At 48.7% G+C, this 23,505-nt stretch overlaps 1 protein-coding gene and 1 long non-coding RNA gene across 4 annotated transcripts in view; both read right to left on the bottom strand.

The window, feature by feature from the left end:
• LOC117517688 (vasodilator-stimulated phosphoprotein-like) overlaps positions 1 to 23,505 on the bottom strand; it is an 82,991-nt gene that overhangs the window by 41,855 nt on the left and 17,631 nt on the right. Inside the window, exon 1 of one of the 3 annotated variants that reach the window (XM_034178805.1) lies at positions 8,115 to 8,308. The exons of the other annotated variants lie outside the window; for them this stretch is intronic. Within the exon in view, the coding sequence (XP_034034696.1) occupies positions 8,115 to 8,119 (5 nt within the window). The 5' untranslated portion in view covers positions 8,120 to 8,308. Of the gene's footprint in view, positions 1 to 8,114; positions 8,309 to 23,505 lie in introns of those variants that run through there. 3 annotated transcript variants of the gene reach the window in all.
• Positions 11,517 to 21,715, bottom strand: LOC117517690. Its single transcript, XR_004562797.1, has 3 exons — positions 21,589 to 21,715; positions 14,857 to 14,860; positions 11,517 to 11,552 (listed from the first exon to the last, which is right to left on the bottom strand). It is a non-coding gene; the product is annotated as an uncharacterized LOC117517690 (long non-coding RNA).

Below are 23,505 nucleotides of genomic sequence, written 5' to 3'. Positions count from 1 at the left end.
TGAAAACTGACCATGCACATTACATCATGTCACGTTTTTGTATTTTGCTGCGTCAGACATCAGCTGACAAGGAACACATTTAACACATTCATTAATAAATGACAAAAGGACGGTGAAAAAAAAAAAACAGACACAGACAGGTGATTAATTCTTGGTTTGTGAGGAAACCAGACATTTTATTGAAATGGGTGGCAAGACAAATATAATATTTGTGTTGTGAAAGTGTAGTGACACGGACCCACAACAGGGGGCGCAAATGAACGGTCAATAGATGAGCCAAAAGGTAACAATTTAATGTTGTGAAACGTGCACAACGAACATACAGACAATCTCAGAATATAATTACAGTCAAATTACAAAGGTGACGTGTGGGCAGGCTCGAGGATAGAAGACGTCTGTCCTGAGAAGAGCCGGAACCACATGATTTCCGCCCCCACAGAACCTGGTGAATACTGGAGCCGCCAAGTCCCGAATTCCCAGGTGATCACCGTCTCCGACTGTCGGATCTGGTACTGCTGGTGAAGAACAAAGACAGTCAAGTGTGGGTGTGTGTACACCCAGTAACAACAGCGGTGGGAATGCCACCTCCACCTCTCACTCAATATGTTGCATCGGTCTCAGATGAAAAGGAGCGCCGTCTTGCACAGCCTCCGCAAAAACGACCGGTTCTCCTGCAAACACTCACAATAACAGATTTATAAATCTCACAAAAAGGCTGAGAGTATTACCTCCAATGAAGTATGATATCTCGGCGATGAGGTGGAGATGACGTCTGGTCTTTATGGAGTGCGATGATGAAGAATGTGTGACAGCTGTCAGGAATTAATGAGTGACAGCTGTCACTCCCGGCTGTGTCCGTGGCGGCAGCGCCCTCTCGTGCCTGAAGCCTGCACTTCAGGCAGGGCGCCCTTTGGTGGTGGGCCAGCAGTACATCCTCTTCTGGTGGCCCACACAACAGGACCCCCCCCTCAACGGGCGCCTCCTGGCGCCCGACCAGGCTTGTCCGGGTGTCTGCGGTAGAAATCCGCCAGGAGGGCCGGGTCCAGGATGAAGCTCCTCTTCACCCAGGAGCGTTCTTCGGGTCCATACCCTTCCCAGTCCACCAAGTACTGGAACCCCCGGCCCATTCGACGGACGTCCAGGAGCCGGCGCACTGTCCAAGCCGGCTCCCCGTCAATAATCCGGGCAGGAGGCGGCGCCGGACCGGGAGCACAGAGGGGTGAGGTGTGGTGAGGCTTGAGTCTGGACACATGAAAAACCGGGTGGATCCGCAGTGAAGCTGGGAGTCGGAGCTTCACTGCGGCAGGACTGACGATTTTGAGGATCTTGAAAGGTCCAATGTACCGGTCCTTCAACTTGGGGGAGTCCACTTGGAGGGGGATGTCCTTCGTGGACAGCCACACCTCCTGCCCGGGCTGGTAAGCAGGGGCCGGGGATCGCCGGCGGTCTGCATGGGTCTTCGCCCTCGTCCGGGACTTCAACAAGGTAGAACGGGCGGAGCGCCACACCCGACGGCACTTCCGCAGGTGGGCCTGGACCGAGGGCACACCGACCTCTCCCTCCACCACGGGGAACAACGGGGGCTGACACCCCAAACACACCTCAAATGGGGAGAGGCCGGTGGCGGAAGACACCTGGCTGTTATGCGCATACTCGATCCAGGCCAGATGGTTACTCCAGGCCGTCGGGTGCGCGGATGTGACGCAGCGGAGGGTCTGTTCCAGTTCCTGGTTGGCCCGCTGTGCCTGTCCGTTCGTCTGTGGATGGTACCCGGACGAGAGGCTCACGGTGGCCCCCAGTTCCCTGCAGAAGCTCCTCCAGACGTGTGAGGAGAACTGGGGACAACGATCTGAGACGATGTCGGTGGGTATCCCATGCAGACGGACAACATGGTGGACCAGGAGGTCTGCTGTCTCCTGGGCTGTTGGGAGCTTCGGGAGGGCCACGAAGTGGGCCACCTTGGAGAATCGGTCCACTATCGTGAAGATGGTGGTGTTGCCCTGGGACGGCGGGAGGCCCGTGACGAAATCCAGGCCGATGTGGGACCAGGGGCGATGAGGCACAGGAAGCGGTTGGAGTAGTCCTTGGGCCTTCCTGTGGTCAGCCTTGCCCCTGGCACAGGTGGTGCAGGCCTGGATATACTCCCGGACGTCGGCCTCCATAGACGCCCACCAGAAGCGCTGCCGGACAACTGCCACGGTCCTTCGCACCCCTGGATGAGAGGAGAGCTTGGAACCGTGACAGAAGTCCAAGACTGCAGTTCTGGCCTCTGGTGGGACGTATAAACAGTTCTTCGGACCTGTACCTGGGTCCGGGCTCCGTGCCAGGGCCTCCCAGACGATCTTCTCCACGTCCCAGGTGAGGGTGGCCACGATAGTGGACTCCGGCAGGATGGGCTCCGGTGGATCCGACAGTGCAGTTTTGACCTCCTCTTCGTGTACCCAAGACAAGGCATCCGACCTCTGGTTCTTGGTCCCGGGGCGATAGGTGATCCGGAAGTCAAAACGCCCGAAGAACAGTGACCAGCGGGCTTGCCTGGGGTTCAGCCGCTTGGCGGTCCTGATATACTCCAGGTTCCGATGGTCAGTGAAAACCGTGAACGGCACAGACGCTCCCTCCAACAGGTGTCTCCACTCCTCAAGAGCCTCTTTCACCGCAAGGAGTTCTCGATTGCCGACGTCATAGTTCCGTTCAGCCGGGGTCAACCTGCGTGAAAAGTAGGCACACGGGTGAAGAACCTTATCGGTCTCTCCGCTCTGGGACAGCACGGCTCCTATCCCTGAGTCAGAGGCGTCCACTTCAACCACGAACTGGCGGCTATGGTCGGGCTGCACCAAAACTGGCGCAGTAGAGAACCGTCGTTTCAACTCCTTGAACGCGGCTTCGCACTGATCCGACCAGGTGAAGGGGACTTTTGGAGAGGTCAGGGCTGTCAGGGGGCTAACTACCTGACTGTAGCCCTTAATGAACCTCCTATAGAAATTAGCGACGCCGAGGAACTGTTGCAGCTTCCTACGGCTTGTTGGTTGGGGCCAATCTCTCACCGCCGCAACCTTGGCCGGATCAGGGGCGACGGAGTTAGAGGAGATGATAAACCCCAGGAAGGACAAAGACGTGCGGTGAAACTCGCACTTCTCGCCCTTCACAAACAGTCGGTTCTCTAATAACCGCTGCAGGACCTGACGTACATGCTGGACATGGGTCTCAGGATCCGGAGAAAAGATGAGAATATCGTCCAGATATACGAAGACGAATCAGTGCAGGAAGTCCCGCAAGATGTCGTTAACCAAGGCTTGGAACGTCGCGGGGGCGTTGGTGAGGCCGAACGGCATGACCAGGTACTCAAAGTGACCTAACGGGGTGTTAAATGCCGTCTTCCATTCGTCTCCCTTCCGGATCCGAACCAGGTGATACGCATTTCTAAGATCCAGCTTAGTAAAGATTTTGGCTCCATGCAGGGGGGTGAACACGGAATCCAACAATGGCAACGGGTATCGATTGCGAACCGTAATCTCATTCAGCCCCCTGTAATCAATGCATGGACGGAGTCCGCCATCTTTCTTGCCCACAAAAAAGAAACCTGCCCCCATCGGGGAGGTGGAGTTCCGGATCAGCCTGGCAGCTAATGAGTCCCGGATGTAGGTCTCCATTGATTCGCGCTCAGGTCGTGAGAGGTTGTACAGCCTGCTGGACGGGAACTCAGCGCCTGGAACCAAATCAATGGCACAATCGTACAGACGGTGCGGGGGAAGGGTGAGTGCCAGATCCTTGCTGAAGACGTCAGCAAGATCGTGGTACTCAACCGGCACTGCCGTCAGATTGGGAGGGACTTTGACCTCCTCCTTAGCCTGTAAACCGGGAGGAACCGAGGATCCTAAACACACCCGATGGCAGCTTTCGCTCCACTGAACCACCACCCCAGACGGCCAGTCAATCCGGGGATTGTGCTTCAACATCCATGGGAAGCCCAAAATCACGCGGGAGGTAGAAGGAGTTACAAAAAACTCAATCTCCTCCCGATGGTTTCCAGACACCGCCAGAGTTACTGGTTGTGTCTTGTGTGTGAGTAAAGGGAGGAGGGTGCCATCTAGTGCCCGAACCTGTAATGGCGAAGGAAGCGCCACCAGAGGGAGCCCTACCTCCCTTGCCCATCTGCTGTCTAGCAGATTCCCTTCTGACCCCGTGTCCACCAGTGCTGGGGCTTGAAGGGTTAAATCCCCGCTCAGGATTGTGACTGGGAGTCGTGTGGCAATCTGTGTGTGTCTCAATTGAATGTTTTGACCCCCCCTTAGCCCAGTCTCTAAGGGCGAGTGTTGTCGTTTTGGCCATTTGGGGCAGTTTTTCTGTATGTGCTCCTTTGAGCTGCAGAGAAAACACTCCCCGCGGATCAGCCTCCTCATTTTGGCCCTGTGCATTTCCCTAACAACGTCAGCAGGGGGAGCTGTTACCCCATGGAGCGCTGTGGTTGTGGAGCGTGGGGAGGGCGGCGCCTTTTCGAACCCGGAAGGGAGAGGGGCGACGCGTATCCGGTCACGTCCTTCGCCTCGCTCCCGACGGCGTTCCTCCAACCGATTGTCTAACCGTATAACGAGATCGATAAGCCCATCTAAATCCTGCGGTTCCTCCTTAGCCACCAGCTGCTCCTTCAGAACCAACGACAGTCCGTTTATGAAGGCGGTGCAGAGCGCAACGTTATTCCAGCCGGACCTCGCAGCCGCGATGCGGATGTTGACTGCATAAGCGGCTGCGCTCTCGCGTCCCTGTCTCATTGACAGCAGCACGCTTGAAGCGGTCTCTCCTCTGTTAGGGTGATCAAACACTGTTCTGAACTCCCCCACAAACCCAGTGTATGCTGATAACAACCGTGAGTTCTGTTCCCAGAGCGCCGTAGCCCAGGCGCGTGCTTTACCCCAAAGCAGAGCAATCACATAAGCTATTTTACTAGCATCTGACGCGTACATGACGGGACGTTGTGCGAAGACGAGCGAACATTGCATAAGAAAGTCTGCGCACGTCTCCACACAACCTCCGTACGGCTCAGGAGGGCTTATGTATGCTTCAGGGGATGGTGGGAGGGGTTGTTGAACCACCACTGGAACGTTCATATTCTTCACAGGGTCGGCAGGAGGACGAGCTGCAGCAGCGCCCTGAGCGCTCGCCGCCATCTGTGTGGAGAGAGCCTCCACCCTGCGGTTCAGGAGGATGTTTTGTTCGGTCATTTGGTCCAACCGAGCCGTAAAGGCGGTGAGAATGTGCTGTAGCTCACCAATCATGCCTCCTGCAGACGCCTGCGCTCCCTGCTCTCCCATTGGTCGTTCAACAGCCGGGTGACGCCCCTCGGAGTCCATGACGCTGGCCGAGATATCCTGTTGTGAAAGTGTAGTTACACGGACTCACAACAGGGGGCGCAAATGAATGGTCAATAGATGAGCCAAAAGGTAACAATTTAATGTTGTGAAACGTGCACAACGAACATACAGACAATCTCAGAATATAATTACAGTCAAATTACAAAGGTGACGTGTGGGCAGGCTCGAGGATAGAAGACGTCTGTCCTGAGAAGAGCCGGAACCACACAATTTCTGCCCCCACAGAACCTGGTGAATACTGGAGCCGCCAAGTCCCGAATTCCCAGGTGATCACGGTCCCCGACTGTCGGATCTGGTACTGCTGGCGAAGAACAAAGACAGTCAAGTGTGGGTGTGTGTACACCCAGTAACAACAGCGGTGGGAATGCCACCTCCACCTCTCACTCAATATGTTGCAGCGGTCTCAGATGAAAAGGAGCGCCGTCTTGCACAGCCTCCGCAAAAACGACCGGTTCTCCTGCAAACACTCACAATAACAGATTTATAAATCTCACAAAAAGGCTGAGAGTATTACCTCCAATGAAGTATGATATCTCGGCGATGAGGTGGAGATGACGTCTGGTCTTTATGGAGTGCGATGATGAAGAATGTGTGACAGCTGTCAGGAATTAATGAGTGACAGCTGTCACTCCCGGCTGTGTCCGTGGCGGCAGCGCCCTCTCGTGCCTGAAGCCCGCACTTCAGGCAGGGCGCCCTTTGGTGGTGGGCCTGCAGTACATCCTCTTCTGGCGGCCCACACAACAATTTGGTTGTTTGTGTAAATGTCCACAGCCACTTCAAGCAGAATTTTGTGCGGAATCCTGAGTATATATATATATATACGAGGTCTATTAGAAAAGTATCCGACCTTATTATTTTTTTCAAAAACCATATGGATTTGAATCACGTGTGACATGCTTGAACCCTCGTGGGCATGTGAGAGTTTTTTCACGCCTGTCTGTTACGTCATTCGCCTGTGGGCAGTCTTTGAGTGAGGAGTCGTCCACCCGCTCGTCGATTTTTTTCATTGTTTAGGAATGGCTCAGAGACTGTTGCTTTGTTTGATAAAATTTTTTTCAAAACTGTAAGGCACAATTGAGTGGACACCATTCAATAAATTCAGCTGGTTTTCGGTAAAAAATTTAACGGCTGATGAGAGATTTTGGTCTGGTAGTGTCGCTTTAAGGACGGTCCACGGCGCCTGACGGCGATCTGCGCTTCGAGGCGGCAGCGTCTCGCCGTTTCAAGTTGAAAACTTCCACATTTCAGGCTCTGTTGACGCAGTAAGTCGTCAGAGAACAGAGAACTTTCAGAAGAAGTCGGCATGAGGAGTTTATTCGGACATTCCATTGTTAACAGTCATTTTGTAATGAAAGAACGTGCGGGCAGAGTCGCATGTCGGGCTGGACCCGACCGCGGGGGGTCGCGGCAGGAAAAACACCTCCGTTGGAAATCTTAACGGGCAAGTTGGAACATGCCCAAGCTGTTAAACAATTTCTCAGTTACTCACTTGTTGAAAGCCATTAAAAGCCGCCTGAATTCTACAAATGGTTTTCAACACGGAGGTGTTTTTCCTGTCGCGGCGCACACAGATTTGCCGAGTCGTCACGGAAACGACTCGGCGAATTTGCGCGCACGTCTTTCATTAAAAAAATGTCCTTAAACAGTGGAATGTCCGCATAAATTCCTCATGCCGGCCTCTTCTGAATCTTCTCTGTTCTCTCACGATGTCCTGGGTGAATTAAGCCTTAAATTAGGATGATTTCAGCTCGAAACAGGCCGACGACGGCGCCTGGAAGCGCTGCAGGACGTCCCGCTCCGTGGGAAGTCCTTACACCGACAGAAACACCCCATAATCTCTCATCAGCCGTTAAACTTTTCACAGAAAACCATCTTAATTTCTCGAATAGTGTCCACTCGGATATTCCTCACAGGTCCAGAAAAAATTTTGATAAAGCAACACGCGCCGTCTCGAGCAGCGTGTGAAACAAAGGAATTCAGCCAAGAGGGCGGGACCACATCTCACTCAAGGCCTGCCCACAGGGAAATGACGTCACCGACACGCGTGAAAAAACTCACGCATGCGCACGAGGGTTCAAGCATGATTGGTGTAATCGCATGTCATTCAAATCCATATAGTTAAAAAAAAAATAAAAGGGTCGGTTTATTATCTAAGAGACCTCGTATATATATATATATTAATATATATATATATATATATATATATATATATTAATATATATATATATATATATATATATATATATTAATATATATATATATATATATGATTAAGTATATTGATTAAGTCCACTGTTATAAAACAAGTGATTCTGTTTTTTTTGAGCATAGATATGCATACAGAAGTAAAAAAAAAAACAACAAAAAAAAACAGTATCGCTTCTTTTGTAACAGTGGACTTAATCAAAATAAAAATTATATATATTTGATTGTCCACTGTTATAAAACAAGTGATTCTGTTTTTTTGGACATTGAACATAGATATGCATACAGAAGTCAAAAAAGCAGAACACCTGCTCTCGGTCCTGATGCAGCAGGAAGTGTACTCATAACAGCACCATATTACACTTTACCAAGGAAGCCACGCTGTCTTGAGTATTTACGTGCAAGAACATTTTTATCTAAGAAAAATGCACCTTGCGAGGATAAACATTATGCAGCAGCTACCAGCAGCTACATTTCAAACATCTGAAAGACCTCAACTCTCGGTCAAGATGCAACTTGTTAGATTTAGAAATTACTCACCCCATCTTCAAACTGCAGTCAGACAGTATCCACTGTGTTACTTTCTTAAATTCAAATTAAGACGGCTTTTATCTCCTTATTATCTGTCTACTGGATGAACACTCTCTCATTCTCTCGTGCACACCTCCACCTTACTGTCTTGACAATATTTAGCATAAACCGTCTGCACTTCTGCCTTTCTGTTCTCATTTCCGACATAGGTTTTTTTCCTTCACACTTCCTGTTCCCATCTCCTTCACCCACTCTGCTAAATTTGTGTTTTCACACCTCCTGTTTTCTGTCTGTGTGCCACCGCTCTGATTTCTGTCTGACCTTGCTTCTATTTAGTGATTTTGACTTATTTTACTATTTTGTTGGGTGGGTGGGTGGTGAGTGGGGTGGGGGGAGTTGTTTTCAGTACAATCAGTGCCTTTCTGTTTGTGCATGTGAGCAGCACACTTGGACTTTAGTCTTCTTCATATCATTATTTAGTCTATACCAGATAGTTACAAAACTTGTAGATAACCAAATGGAGCAGGACATTCAAATGCATATGCAACTGTATTTCATGGCATAACAAATGCATGGCATCTAATACCCCTCAGGCTTTAGGAAGGCAGTTTTTGCCAAAAATAAATAAATAAAAATATGTTTTATTGAATATATGTATTAGAAGTATAAAATGTTGTATATAAAAACAGTATGTGACATAAATTACTTGTATATGTGTGCATAAAATTCACAAAGCAAAAACAACACACACACACACACACACACACACACACACACACACACACACACACACACACACACACACACACACACACACACACACACACGCACGCACACACACACGCACGAAAAAGTCATGTTTTCACCCAGAGACAACTAGTGACTGCAACAAAGTCATGCTGATTTGTCATGAGGCTTTTTTGCAGTTGCACACTTGGGGGGTGTTTGTCAGGAAAATGATCATTTCTCTACATTGATTACAGACCTGCAGCAGGTCTGTAATCAACTTTTCTGCAGTGTGGCTTTGCTTTGAACCTTGAACCAATCGAAGCAGTGATTCACAGATCGAAGCAGTGCTTCGATCTACGATTCGTGGATTCATTGTTTACTTTCGCTTTATCCTAATTTTTCCCCACTAAAACCCTGAAGAGCATATGTCTGTGAGTAATATTTAATATTTTTATGTTAAACTGACCTGTTATGGTCTTCTGAAACAGTTGACAGATGTATTTTATAACCTAAAAATGGGACCGATGCTAACACGTTAGCATGTCTATGGCGTTTTCAATGTTAAAGTTAGCATTAAGCTGTTCGCATCAGTATGTTTGTGTTGATTTGTTTTCTGTATAATTAATGGCTTAGCGTTCATTGTCGTAAAAGTGTCAAATTGTAATTGTAATTGTAATAATTTTTTTAAATTTATTTTTATTCATATATTAATAATAGCAACAATAATAATAGTCTACATAATAAACAATAATAGTCAATAAAGTAATAATGTTACAATTTTAGAGAAAGAGACAAAAATAACCTAATGAAACAAAACACAACAGAAAAGAAAAAAACCATGTAACACTGAAAATAAATAAATACATATAGAAATAAATAAGTCCCTTTGGCTGCTCCCTTGTTTGCACTCTGGGTTGCCACAGCAAATCCAAGGTGGATCTGCATGTCGAATTGACACAGGTTTTATGCCAGATGCAAGTGTTTCCTGTGAACAGCTAGTGAGTCGCCTACTCTCGTTTAGGTTTTGAAACCTTGTTTCTGAAGTGTTTTTTTGTGTGATGTGCACAATTTTCAGTATTTTGACTAATACTACCAGTCATTTACAAGCCTAGATAAACTTTGTAATATAAAAAAATCAGTCCATTTTTGATTATTAACATTTACTTGTACTTTTACTTTCAATACTTGAGTACATTTAGTTGTACATTACTTGTCATACTTAAGTACAATAAATACTAGATACTTTAAGACTTTTACTTGAATGGCATTTCAATCGGTGACTTGAACTTCTACCAAAGTCATTTTTTAATGGGTATCTGTACTTTTACTTAAGTGTGATTTTCCGGTACTTTATACAACACTGCAAACATCTGATAGCTATCGTCATGTTCATGTTGCCTGATTCTTTCATTTGTCTGTCCATAATAAATAAAAAAGTAAGCATACACATCGCTAACAAGTCCCGTGTCCACATGACAGCTGTCCAGTCTCTCTCCACTGTCGTCACCCGCCATTGCTTTCTCTCCCAATCTTCATGGTCAAAATCGCACAAAGTTATACGGCCGTCTCCATTGTCATGCAGAAGCAAAATTGAATGGATCCCTACGTAGTTTTCCATTGGAAACATCCCTTACAGTGGGGAACATCCCTTACAGTGTGACATTTTTTTCAGTTGTGGGACCGCCATATTCTTGAAAATTTCAGGTAATGGTAAACAAACACTAAAATAATTACAAAATAAAGCACATTAGCCAAGTGTTGCTAAGTGAAAATTGTTGATCTGCTGGAAAAAAGATGTTGATGAAGCAATGCATTCTAGGTCAATTTTTCCTATATGCAGTACAGAGAATTAATTACTAATGTAGTTACTTGCTTGGTTCAAATTACAGAGGGGGTGAGGACTGACCGCCCTAATTAATAAGACTTGGATCCCTGCAAAAGAGGCAAAAACTATGTTTGGGAAGACTAATGAAAATCATTAGTCTAGTTGAGTGCCATTAGTAGACACGCTGACTAGTCAGCATGCAATCTTAACAATAATTTAATAGGGGAGACACCCACATTTATGTATCAAACTGATGAAGCTGTTAAATAGGGCTTGGTAAAACTTCCTGTGACAAAAAGCATTAAATGGGTCAGCAAGGGGGAGGGCCTGATTGTTTGATTAAGCTTGTTGGAATGTAAAACAGAATGAAGCACTGGTTTGAAATAACCTGTAATCATAAAAAAAAAAAAACCTACTACTAACAGTAATGGTAGTACATGAGTAAAAATACAAACACTAAGTCTTTATAGACCCTGAGGCCCATTGAGCCGGACCTTATCCCTGGTTTCCATGGAGGAAACCAGACAAGAGTCCATGACTTTCCCTAAATGGGATAACAGCCCATTGCAGGTTACTTCCCCAGCCAAGGCTGGCACCCATTTACAGCTGGGTGAACTGAGACAATGCAGATCAAGGCTAAATCCCAATACCGGTACTTTCCCTTCACCCACCCTGTGCACAAATGTGCAAAATGAAGGGACAGGGTGAAGTTGAGAGTATTGGGAGTGCACCAAAGTGTCTTTTTCAAGAACACAGACATGTAGCACAAGTGCGATTCGAACCCAGGGCTACATATTGACAGCCCAGCACTTTATCCAACGAGTTGCCTGCTCTACAACAGTAGGATTATATTGTACATGTAGAATTTGGAGTATACAAGTAGTAAGTGGGAACTGAAGGGTAGGGGAAGCCACATCAAACTACAATGAGTCATCTGAAAAAGAGGAAACAGTTAAGCTAATGAAACAGTTGCAGAAGGTGCATTACCATTTTAGATAACTTTTTCAGATTAATGCATATTTGCAGTCAAAGAGAAATTCACAGGTATTTATGTTAATGCTACTGTAACAAGCTGAAGCCCAGACTGAAATATATTCCTACCAGCTTGGCAAATTGGAGTTTTTTTCCCCCTCTGGCTGACCTGGTAGTGCTTTACTTTTGAGGTGTTCAAACCCCACTGGAGGCACAAAAATTTGTTGTTCAGTTACATCACAATATGCACTTGGAATTGTCTTTTGTGTTACAGCACACACTTAATACTAACTGCACATCAAAGCTAACGTAAAAAGTTACTTTATAGTAGTGCTTCAGTAGAACTGTGTGTGAAGAACTGTGAACTTCAGTATTCTTGTCAAGAGAATGAACCAAAAAGTAATGCATATGTTTCATTAGTAATACATTGAACATCATAGATTTTAACAAGTTAACAAGAGGCAACTGTCATTGCATTTTTAATTGTAGTTTGTTTTGTTGTTGTTGTTTTGATGGATTATGCAAAAGCTGTCACCCCCCCAATACTGTTGAAATAATTCTGACACCCATGTTCTTTTGCAGACAAAATTATCCATGTTGAACTCCAGTCAAGCTTCTAGGTTCCTCAGACAGCAGAACATTAGGTGCATGTTGCATACTTAGATTTAGTGTGTGTTAAAACTCAGCCACATGGGGTGTGCATCCAGTACATTCCAAGTGCCAGTTCCAAGCCTGGATAAATGAGCAGGGTTGCCTCAGGAAGTGCATCTGGCGTAACAAAGCCACATAAATTATACAAGTCGCAAATTGAAATTCTATACAGGATCAGTCAAGGCCTGGATTTACCACCAACCACCACTGGTGCTGTTGCCCAACAGGGTGCTGGAGGAAACTGGGTGACTGCTGGATGAAGAAGAAGAATATGTCCAGAGACAGCAAGAGAGGAAGAATGGTAGAGAGTCTGGCTTTTGAATGTTGGCAGTATGACTGGTAAAGCAAGAGAGTTGACTGATATGATGGAGAGGAGAACATTAGACATATGGTGCATATCAGAACCAAAGTGGAATCGAAGTGAGGCAAGGAGCATTGGAGATGGTTTCAAGTTATAATACCATGGTGTGGATGGGAGAAGAAATGGTTTTGAGGTCATTTTAAAGGAACAGTATATCAAGAGTGTGTGGTAGGTGGAGCAAATATCTGACAGGGATCACCCTCAGACATTTGTGTGAGTGCGAGTTTGGAATTTGAAGTGGGGGGTGGGTGGGTGATGATGAATGTTTCTGAAACAAATGAGATTGTTGTGTGGGCCGCTGAAGAGGAGGTACTGCTGGCCCACCACCACCAGAGGGCGCCCTGCTTGGAGTGCGGGCTCCAAGCACGAGAGGGCGCTAGACCCAGAAGAAGTGACAGCTGTCACTCATCCTCTACACCAGCTGTCACTCGTTCATCATCACCACCATAAAAGCCAGACTGCAACTCCACCTCCCTGCCGAGAAATCGACTACCATTACCAAGGTAATTTCTCTGTGAACTTAAGACTGTATATCTGTCTAAACTCTTCTTTGCAGCCGTTTTCCTGTCGGTGAGACTCGTCTGTGGAGGTGGCGTTTGAGGTGTTCAGCGACGGCTTCGCAACACCTCCCACCCAGATAAGTGCTCAAACAGGAGCTGCACGAGTGTGTGCTTGGAGGTGGAGGTGCTTCCTCCCTCGTTAACTGTGGATTTACTGAGTGTGCGGACTCACACTCACTCATCATATTTCTGCTTTCTGCCAGCAGTACCAGGGTCAACAGCCGAAGACAGAGGCCACCTGGGGACTCGGGACTTGGCGGCTCCGGTGTTCTTCAGACCGTTGGTGGTGGAAGAGCGTGTGGGACGCGGCTTCTCTCTCGTCGGGGGTCTTCTATCTTCGAGCCTGCCCACACGTCACCTGGTGTTAAATTGACTGTGCAGATTACAGTACGTTTCGTTGTGTATTATCGCAACATTAAATTGTTACCTTTTTGGCTTATTCATTGTCCGTTCATTTGCGCCCCCTGTTGTGGGTCCGTGCTACGACACCTTCCCAACAGGATTTCTCGGCCATCGTCATGGATTCCGAGGGGCGTCAACCCGAGCTTGAACGGCCAATGGAAGAGCCAGGAGCGCAGGCGTCAGCAGGAGGCGTGTTGAGTGAGCTGCAGCAGATCTTAACCGCCTTCACGGCTCGGTTAGATTTAGTGACCGAGCAGAATGTCCTCCTTAATCGGAGGGTGGAGGCTCTCACCGCCAGGGTGGAAGCGCGCGATCAGGGCGCTGCTGCAGCCACTCCTCTGGCTGGTCCTGGGCCTGTATCAGACGTTCCACTGGTCGTTCAACGAACCCCCCCACCGTCCCCTGAAGCATACATAAGCCCTCCGGAACCGTACGGGGGCTGTGTCGAGACATGCGCGGACTTCCTCATGCAGTGTTCGCTCGTCTTTTCACAGCGCCCTGTCATGTACGCATCAGACGCTAGCCGGGTGGCTTATGTTATTAATTTGCTTCGAGGAGAGGCACGCGCATGGGCTACGGCGTTTTGGGAGCAGAATTCACGGCTCCTAACGTCTTATACTGGGTTTGTACGGGAGTTCAAACAAGTGTTTGATCATCCCAACAGAGGCGAGACCGCTTCGAACGTGCTGCTGTCGATGAGACAGGGGCGCAGCAGCGCAGCCGAGTATGCAGTCGACTTCCGCATCGCGGCAGCGAGGTCCGGCTGGAATAACGTTGCGCTCCGCGCCGCCTTTGTAAACGGACTGTCCCCGGTCCTTAAGGAGCACCTACTGGCTAAGGAGGAACCGCGGGATTTTGACGGGCTTGTCGATTTAGTTATACGCTTAGACAACCGTTTAAACGAGCATCGTCGGGAGCAGGCCGGGGGGCGTGACCGGGCACGAGCCGTCCCTCCCCCTTCCGGTTCCGATAAGGTGACGTCGTCCCCACGCTTCACTGCCAGAGAGCTCCGTGTGGCTACAGCTCCCCCTGCTGAGGAGGCTATGGACACGAGCAGGGCCAAATTAAGATCAAATATCAGACAAAGGAGGCTGGCCCGCGGGGAGTGTTTTGTCTGCGGCTCTTGCGAGCACATGCAGAAGGACTGCCCCAAACGGTCAAACTACAACGCCCGTCCTTAGAAACTGGGCTAAGGGTGGGCCATAACACGCACGCGGGAAAACCCCGCAAATCTGCACGAATCCCAGTAACAATCCTTTGTGGGGATTTAACCCTTCACGCCCCAGCACTGGTAGACACGGGGTCTGAAGGGAATCTGCTGGACAGCAGATGGGTAAAGGAAGTAGGGCTCCCTCTGGTGGCTCTGCCGACATCATTGCGGGTGCGAGCACTAGATGGCACCCTGCTTCCATTAATCACGCATCAGACACAACCAGTGACTTTGGTTGTGTCTGGGAATCACAGGGAGGAGATAGTGTTCCATGTAACACCTTCTACCTCCCGAGTGATTTTGGGCTTTCCATGGATGGTGAAGCACAATCCCCGGATAGATTGGCCGTCCGGGGTTGTCACGCAGTGGAGCGAAACCTGCCACCGGGAGTGTTTAGGATCCTCGGTCCCTCCCGGCACTACGGCTAATGAGGAGGTCAAAGTCCCCCCCAATCTATCGGCGGTGCCAAAGGAGTACCATGATCTTGCTGACGTTTTCAGCAAAGATCTGGCGCTCACTCTTCCCCCGCACCGACCGTATGATTGTGCCATCGATTTGGTCCCGGGCGCTGAGTACCCGTCCAGTAGGTTGTACAACCTCTCACGTCTGGAACGCGAATCAATGGAGACCTACATCCGGGACTCCTTAGCTGCCGGGCTGATCCGGAACTCCACTTCCCCGATGGGTGCTGGTTTCTTTTTTGTGGGTAAAAAAGACGGCGGACTCCGTCCATGCATTGATTACAGAGGGCTGAACGAGATCACGGTTCGCAACCGATACCCGTTACCTCTGTTGGATTCAGTGTTCACGCCCCTGCATGGAGCCCAAATTTTCACTAAATTGGATCTTAGAAACGCGTACCACCTGGTTCGGATCCGGAAGGGAGACGAATGGAAGACGGCATTCAACACCCCGTTAGGTCATTTTGAGTACCTGGTCATGCCGTTCGGCCTCACTAACGCCCCCGCGACGTTCCAAGCTTTGGTAAATGACGTCTTGCGGGACTTTAAGCCCTCCGTAAAGCTAGGACATCTTTCTACTCATCACTAATTGAAGAAAATAAGAACAACCCCAGGTTTCTTTTCAGCACTGTAGCCAGGCTGACAAAGAGTCAGAGCTCTATTGAGCTGAGTATTCCATTAACTTTAACTAGTAATGACTTCATGACTTTCTTTGCTAACAAAATTTTAACTATTAGAGAAAAAATTACTCATAACCATCCCAAAGACGTATCGTTATCTTGGCTGCTTTCAGTGATGCCGGTATTTGGTTAGACTCTTTCTCTCCGATTGTTCTGTCTGAGTTATTCTCATTAGTTACTTCATCCAAACCATCAACATGTTTATTAGACCCCATTCCTACCAGGCTGCTCAAGGAAGCCCTACCATTATTTAATGCTTCGATCTTAAATATGATCAATCTATCTTTGTTAGTTGGCTATGTACCACAGGCTTTTAAGGTGGCAGTAATTAAACCATTACTTAAAAAGCCATCACTTGACCCAGCTATCTTAGCTAATTATAGGCCAATCTCCAACCTTCCTTTTCTCTCAAAAATTCTTGAAAGGGTAGTTGTAAAACAGCTAACTGATCATCTGCAGAGGAATGGTCTATTTGAAGAGTTTCAGTCAGGTTTTAGAATTCATCATAGTACAGAAACAGCATTAGTGAAGGTTACAAATGATCTTCTTATGGCCTTGGACAGTGGACTCATCTCTGTGCTTGTTCTGTTAGACCTCAGTGCTGCTTTTGATACTGTTGACCATAAAATTTTATTACAGAGATTAGAGCATGCCATAGGTATTAAAGGCACTGCGCTGCGGTGGTTTGAATCGTATTTGTCTAATAGATTACAATTTGTTCATGTAAATGGGGAATCTTCTTCACAGACTAAAGTTAATTATGGAGTTCCACAAGGTTCTGTGCTAGGACCAATTTTATTTACTTTATACATGCTTCCCTTAGGCAGTATTATTAGACGGTATTGCTTAAATTTTCATTGTTACGCAGATGATACCCAGCTTTATCTATCCATGAAGCCAGAGGACACACACCAATTAGCTAAACTGCAGGATTGTCTTACAGACATAAAGACATGGATGACCTCTAATTTCCTGCTTTTAAACTCAGATAAAACTGAAGTTATTGTACTTGGCCCCACAAATCTTAGAAACATGGTGTCTAACCAGATCCTTACTCTGGATGGCATTACCCTGACCTCTAGTAATACTGTGAGAAATCTTGGAGTCATTTTTGATCAGGATATGTCATTCAAAGCGCATATTAAACAAATATGTAGGACTGCTTTTTTGCATTTACGCAATATCTCTAAAATCAGAAAGGTCTTGTCTCAGAGTGATGCTGAAAAACTAATTCATGCATTTATTTCCTCTAGGCTAGACTATTGTAATTCATTATTATCAGGTTGTCCTAAAAGTTCCCTAAAAAGCCTTCAGTTAATTCAAAATGCTGCAGCTAGAGTACTGACGGGGACTAGAAGGAGAGAGCATATCTCACCCATATTGGCCTCTCTTCATTGGCTTCCTGTTAATTCTAGAATAGAATTTAAAATTCTTATTCTTACTTATAAGGTTTTGAATAATCAGGTCCCATCTTATCTTAGGGACCTCGTAGTACCATATCACCCCAATAGAGCGCTTCGCTCTCAGACTGCAGGCTTACTTGTAGTTCCTAGGGTTTGTAAGAGTAGAATGGGAGGCAGAGCCTTCAGCTTTCAGGCTCCTCTCCTGTGGAACCAGCTCCCAATTCAGATCAGGGAGACAGACACCCTCTCTACTTTTAAGATTAGGCTTAAAACTTTCCTTTTTGCTAAAGCTTATAGTTAGGGCTGGATCAGGTGACCCTGAACCATCCCTTAGTTATGCTGCTATAGACGTAGACTGCTGGGGGGTTCCCATGATGCACTGTTTCTTTCTCTTTTTGCTCTGTATGCACCACTCTGCATTTAATCATTAGTGATCGATCTCTGCTCCCCTCCACAGCATGTCTTTTTCTTGGTTCTCTCCCTCAGCCCCAACCAGTCCCAGCAGAAGACTGCCCCTCCCTGAGCCTGGTTCTGCTGGAGGTTTCTTCCTGTTAAAAGGGAGTTTTTCCTTCCCACTGTAGCCAAGTGCTTGCTCACAGGGGGTCGTTTTGACCGTTGGGGTTTTACATAATTATTGTATGGCCTTGCCTTACAATATAAAGCGCCTTGGGGCAACTGTTTGTTGTGATTTGGCGCTATATAAAAAAATTGATTGATTGATTGACTTCCTGCATCGGTTCGTCTTCGTATAACTGGACGATATACTCATCTTTTCCCCGGACCCTGAGACCCATGTCCAGCATGTACGTCAGGTCCTACAGCGGTTGTTGGAGAACCGGCTGTTTGTGAAGGGTGAGAAGTGCGAGTTCCACCGCACTTCTTTGTCCTTCCTGGGGTTCATCATCTCCTCCAACTCCGTCGCCCCTGATCCGGCTAAGGTTGCGGCGGTGAGAGATTGGCCCCAACCAACAAGCCGCAGGAAACTACAGCAGTTCCTAGGCTTTGCAAATTTCTACAGGAGGTTCATTAAAGGTTACAGTCAGGTAGTTAGCCCCCTGACTGCCCTGACCTCCACCAAGGTCCCCTTCGCCTGGTCGGATCGGTGCGAAGCCGCGTTCCAGGAGTTGAAACGCCGGTTCTCGACTGCACCAGTTCTGGTGCAGCCTGATCCTGATCGCCAGTACATAGTAGAAGTGGACGCCTCTGACTCAGGGATAGGAGCCGTGCTGTCCCAGAGCGTGGAGGCTGATAAGGTTCTCCATCCTTGTGCCTTTTATTCCCGGAGGCTGACCCCCGCTGAACGGAACTATGACGTCGGCAATCGGGAACTTCTTGCGGTGAAGGAGGCTCTTGAAGAGTGGAGACACCTGCTGGAGGGGGCATCGTTGCCCTTCACGGTTTTCACGGACCATCGGAACCTGGAGTACATCCAGACCGCCAAGCGGCTGAACCCCAGGCAAGCCCGCTGGTCTCTGTTCTTCGGGCGCTTTGACTTCCAGATCACGTATCGCCCCGGGACCAAGAACCAAAAACCAGATGCATTGTCCCGGGTGCACGAAGAAGAAGCCAAAGCGGGGCTGTCGAAACCCACCGAGACCATCATCCCCGAGTCCACTGTCGTGGCCACCCTCACCTGGGACGTGGAGAAGACCGTCCGGGAGGCCCTGACAAGGAGCCCGGACCCGGGGACTGGCCCCAAGAACCGACTGTACGTCCCACCAGAGGCAAGAGCTGCCGTATTGGACTTCTGTCACGGGTCCAAGCTGTCCTGTCATCCCGGAGTGCGTAGGACCGTGGCAGTAGTCCAGCAGCGCTTCTGGTGGGCGTCCCTGGAAACTGACGTCCGGGACTACGTCCAGGCCTGTGCCATCTGCGCCAGGGGCAAGGCAGACCATCGGAGGACGACGGGCCTCCTCCAACCCCTGCCAGTGCCCCATCGCCCCTGGTCTCACATCGGCCTGGATTTCATCACGGGCCTCCCGCTGTCCCAGGGCAACACTGTGATTCTCACGATAGTGGACCGGTTCTCCAAGGCGGCCCACTTCGTGGCCCTCCCGAAGCTCCCGACGGCCCAGGAGACGGCAGACCTCCTGGTCCACCACGTCATGCGGCTGCATGGGATACCATCGGACATCGTATCAGATCGTGGTCCCCAGTTCTCTTCACAGGTGTGGAAGAGTTTCTGCAAGGAGCTGGGGGCCGCCGTGAGTCTCTCGTCCGGGTACCACCCCCAGACCAACAGCCAGGCAGAGCGGGCCAACCAGGAGTTGGAGCAGGCCCTTCGGTGTGTCACCTCCGCGCATCCGGCGGCCTGGAGTCACCATCTGGCCTGGATCGAGTATGCCCACAACAGCCAAGTTTCGTCTGCTACCGGCCTCTCCCCTTTTGAGGCATGTTTAGGGTACCAGCCCCCATTGTTCCCACTGGTGGAGGGAGAGGTCGGTGTGCCCTTGGTCCAGGCCCACCTCAGGAGGTGCCGCCGGGTGTGGCGGACCGCCCGCTCTGCCCTATTACAGGCCCGGACGAGGGCTAAGACCCATGCGGACCGCCGACGTTCCCCGGCCCCCACATACCGGCCCGGGCAGGAGGTGTGGCTTTCAACAAAGGACATCCCCCTTTGTGTGGACTCCCCTAAGTTAAAGGACAGGTACATTGGACCGTTTCATATCCTCAAGATCATCAACCCGGCCGCAGTGAAGCTCCGACTCCCGGCTTCACTGCGGATCCACCCTGTATTCCACATGTCTCGCATCAAGCCATACCGCACCTCGCCCCTCTGTGCACCTGGACCTACGCCGCCTCCTGCCCGGCTCATCAACGGGGAGCCTGCTTGGACGGTCCGCAGACTCCTGGACGTCCATCGTAAGGGCCGGGGGTTCCAATACCTGGTGGACTGGGAGGGGTATGGACCTGAAGAACGCTCCTGGGTGAAGAGGAGCTTCATCCTGGACCCGGCCCTCCTGGCCGAGTTCTACGCACGACACCTGGACAAGCCTGGTCGGGCGCCAGGAGGCGCCCGTTGAGGGGGGGGTCCTGTTGTGTGGGCCGCTGAAGAGGAGGTACTGCTGGCCCACCACCACCAGAGGGCGCCCTGCTTGGAGTGCGGGCTCCAAGCACGAGAGGGCGCTAGACCCAGAAGAAGTGACAGCTGTCACTCATCCTCTACACCAGCTGTCACTCGTTCATCATCACCACCATAAAAGCCGGACTGCAACTCCACCTCCCCGCCGAGAAATCGACTACCATTACCAAGGTAATTTCTCTGTGAACTTAAGACTGTATATCTGTCTAAACTCTTCTTTGCAGCCGTTTTCCTGTCGGTGAGACTCGTCTGTGGAGGTGGCGTTTGAGGTGTTCAGCGACGGCTTCGCAACACCTCCCACCCAGATAAGTGCTCAAACAGGAGCTGCACGAGTGTGTGCTTGGAGGTGGAGGTGCTTCCTCCCTCGTTAACTGTGGATTTACTGAGTGTGCGGACTCACACTCACTCATCATATTTCTGCTTTCTGCCAGCAGTACCAGGGTCGACAGCCAAAGACAGAGGCCACCTGGGGACTCGGGACTTGGCGGCTCCGGTGTTCTTCAGACCGTTGGTGGTGGAAGCCGTGTGGGACGCGGCTTCTCTCTCGTCGGGGGTCTTCTATCTTCGAGCCTGCCCACACGTCCCCTGGTGTTAAATTGACTGTGCAGATTACAGTACGTTTCGTTGTGTATTATCGCAACATTAAATTGTTACCTTTTTGGCTTATTCATTGTCCGTTCATTTGCGCCCCCTGTTGTGGGTCCGTGCTACGACACCTTCCCAACAGAGATAGAGCTATTACTACTAGATACAGTTAGGGGAACGTCCACAGCGTCTAGTCACATATAAATAATAGCAGGATAATATCATGATAATGCCAGCTGAGCACTTTATGTCCAATGTGTCCTTTGTACCACTTAAGTGAGATACCAACTACGAATTTGTTGCTCATTCTCGTGTTTGGTCGCAATTTCCATCTCCAACTCCTCTCCAACAGTCACACCCAATGAGATAGACACTGTGAGACAGTGGCACTAACAAAAATGGCTGGAGGTGGCAGAGCTGAAGATACTGCAGTTTTCTTTGGGAGTTACAAGGACGGACAGGATTAGGAATGAACATATCAGACGGACAGCACACGTAGGACAGTTTGGAGACAAAGTCAGAGGTGACAATGAGATGGTTTGGCCATGAGCAGAGGAGGGACCCAGGGTATATAGGGAGAAGGATGTTGAGGATGGAGCCACAAAGCAGAGAAGGGGGAGGCCAAAGAGGAGGTTTGTGGATGTGCATAGGGAGGATATGCAGGGGGTTGTTGTGACAGAGGAAGATGCAGAGGACAGGGTAGGAGGAAAACTGTTGACCTGGTATGGTGACCCCTAAGGGGAGCAGCTGAAAGAAGAAGAAGTGTGTGCATATTAATGTGTAACTGTGTCACATTATTGGCACACATGAAAGAGCAGCTCATTTCCTCTAACCTCTTTGCAGTTCTTCATTCTCAGAAGGTCTGTAATAGGATCAACAGCTGCAGTAAAGATAAGTTACTCCTATATGTACATCCATCCATCCATCCATCTATTCATAGCTGACATCAAGAAATCCTACTAATTACCAAAAGCTGGGCTGAAGAACAGCACAGAAGCTCTGATTATGTCAGTACAAGAACAGACATTCAGCACCAGGTGCCTAGAAGGTCGGGGTGGGGCGGGGGCTTACTACCACAGAAGACAGGACCCCAGGGAAAAGGCTGTGTAAAGACCCCCTTAGATGTTCTGCCGTGTTCACTCTGGGTGCGATCAGACGCTACAAATTCACGGGGGTCTCGTGGCGACGGATGCGCCTCCTTCGCCCGGTGTGTCGCTCTGCTTTTGCTGCGAAAATTCGCCCCGGTGCATCATCAAATAGGAGAAGCTACCATTCCGCTCGCCGGCTATGGTTGTCAGTCAAGTTAACATGACGGACCTTGATCACATGGAGCGAGTTGTTGTGGAAAACTCCCAATACAGGGAGTATCATTATTTGCTGCAGGAGCTCCGTCTGGATGACGCCCGCTTTCAGCGGTCCTTCTGCCTCTGTGGTACCCAGTTTGAAGACCTCCTGTCCCGTTCACGCATGTACATGTAAACAATTTAAAAAAAAAAGAAACTCCGCTGCTTGCTGCGGGGCTGCAGCTAGCTCTTCCCCCCAAAAAAACTCTGTCATAATTGTGTTTAGAAACCAGTCATCATTTGCTTTATTATACATCTGTGTAGTTAATAAAATATTCTCCACAGACAATTCGCTCGCGCGCGCACGTAAAAGAAAAAAAGAAACTCCGCTGCTTGCTGTGGGGCTGCTCCAGGCCCGGCGCCAGAAAAAAAATATTAAGGGGGCGATGAGTTTATCACAGGGGGCGGGGTCGCCCCCCCCCCCCCACAAAAAAAGTGCCTGCCTCTGAGTGTGCGTAATGAATTGGGTGCACTCCTAGAAAGCTTGTGTATTTAGGCTACACCGTTGTAAGAGACTGACTGAGTAAGAGTAAAGAGTGATGACAGTATTTTTAAATTATTATTTGAATGTATAAACCCTCGGTCAAGTGATCTCCTGCATACCACAAAACCAAACCAACAACTGATCTGAGAAACGACGAGACAGTAGATTAACTCCACATACAGCCCTCCATCACAAGCGCAAACACAACGCAATTGGGTCAATGATAAAACGGGTCAAAGATAAACCTTTCATATAGATATACAGTGGTCTCTCGTTTATCGCGGGAGTTACGTTCTAAAAATAGCCCGCAATAGGCAAAATCCGTGAAGTAGTCAGCGTTATTTTTTACAATTATTATAGACGTTTTAAGGCTGTAAAACCCCTCACACTATACACTTTTCTCAAGCAGGCATGAACATTTTCTCACTTTTCTCTCGTGTGTAAACACTCTCAAAGTTCAAACCTTAGTAGAAAAATAAGACCAACCTGTTTTCAGGCCCAACCATTTGTTTGAGAAATAAAAATAGAACGTTTTCCTATAAATAATTATGATGGCTTTTAGAACTAGCGAATTTAATTTTAACGATCAACATACGAGGTTGGACACATAAGAAATTATTAATAGTGACTGGCCAGTATTTCACAGTTCCTC

This window comes from Thalassophryne amazonica, chromosome 9 (genome assembly GCF_902500255.1).
Source record: "Thalassophryne amazonica chromosome 9, fThaAma1.1, whole genome shotgun sequence".
Classification (NCBI taxonomy): Eukaryota; Metazoa; Chordata; class Actinopteri; order Batrachoidiformes; family Batrachoididae; genus Thalassophryne; species Thalassophryne amazonica.
This window is presented reverse-complemented; position numbering and strand designations above follow the sequence as displayed.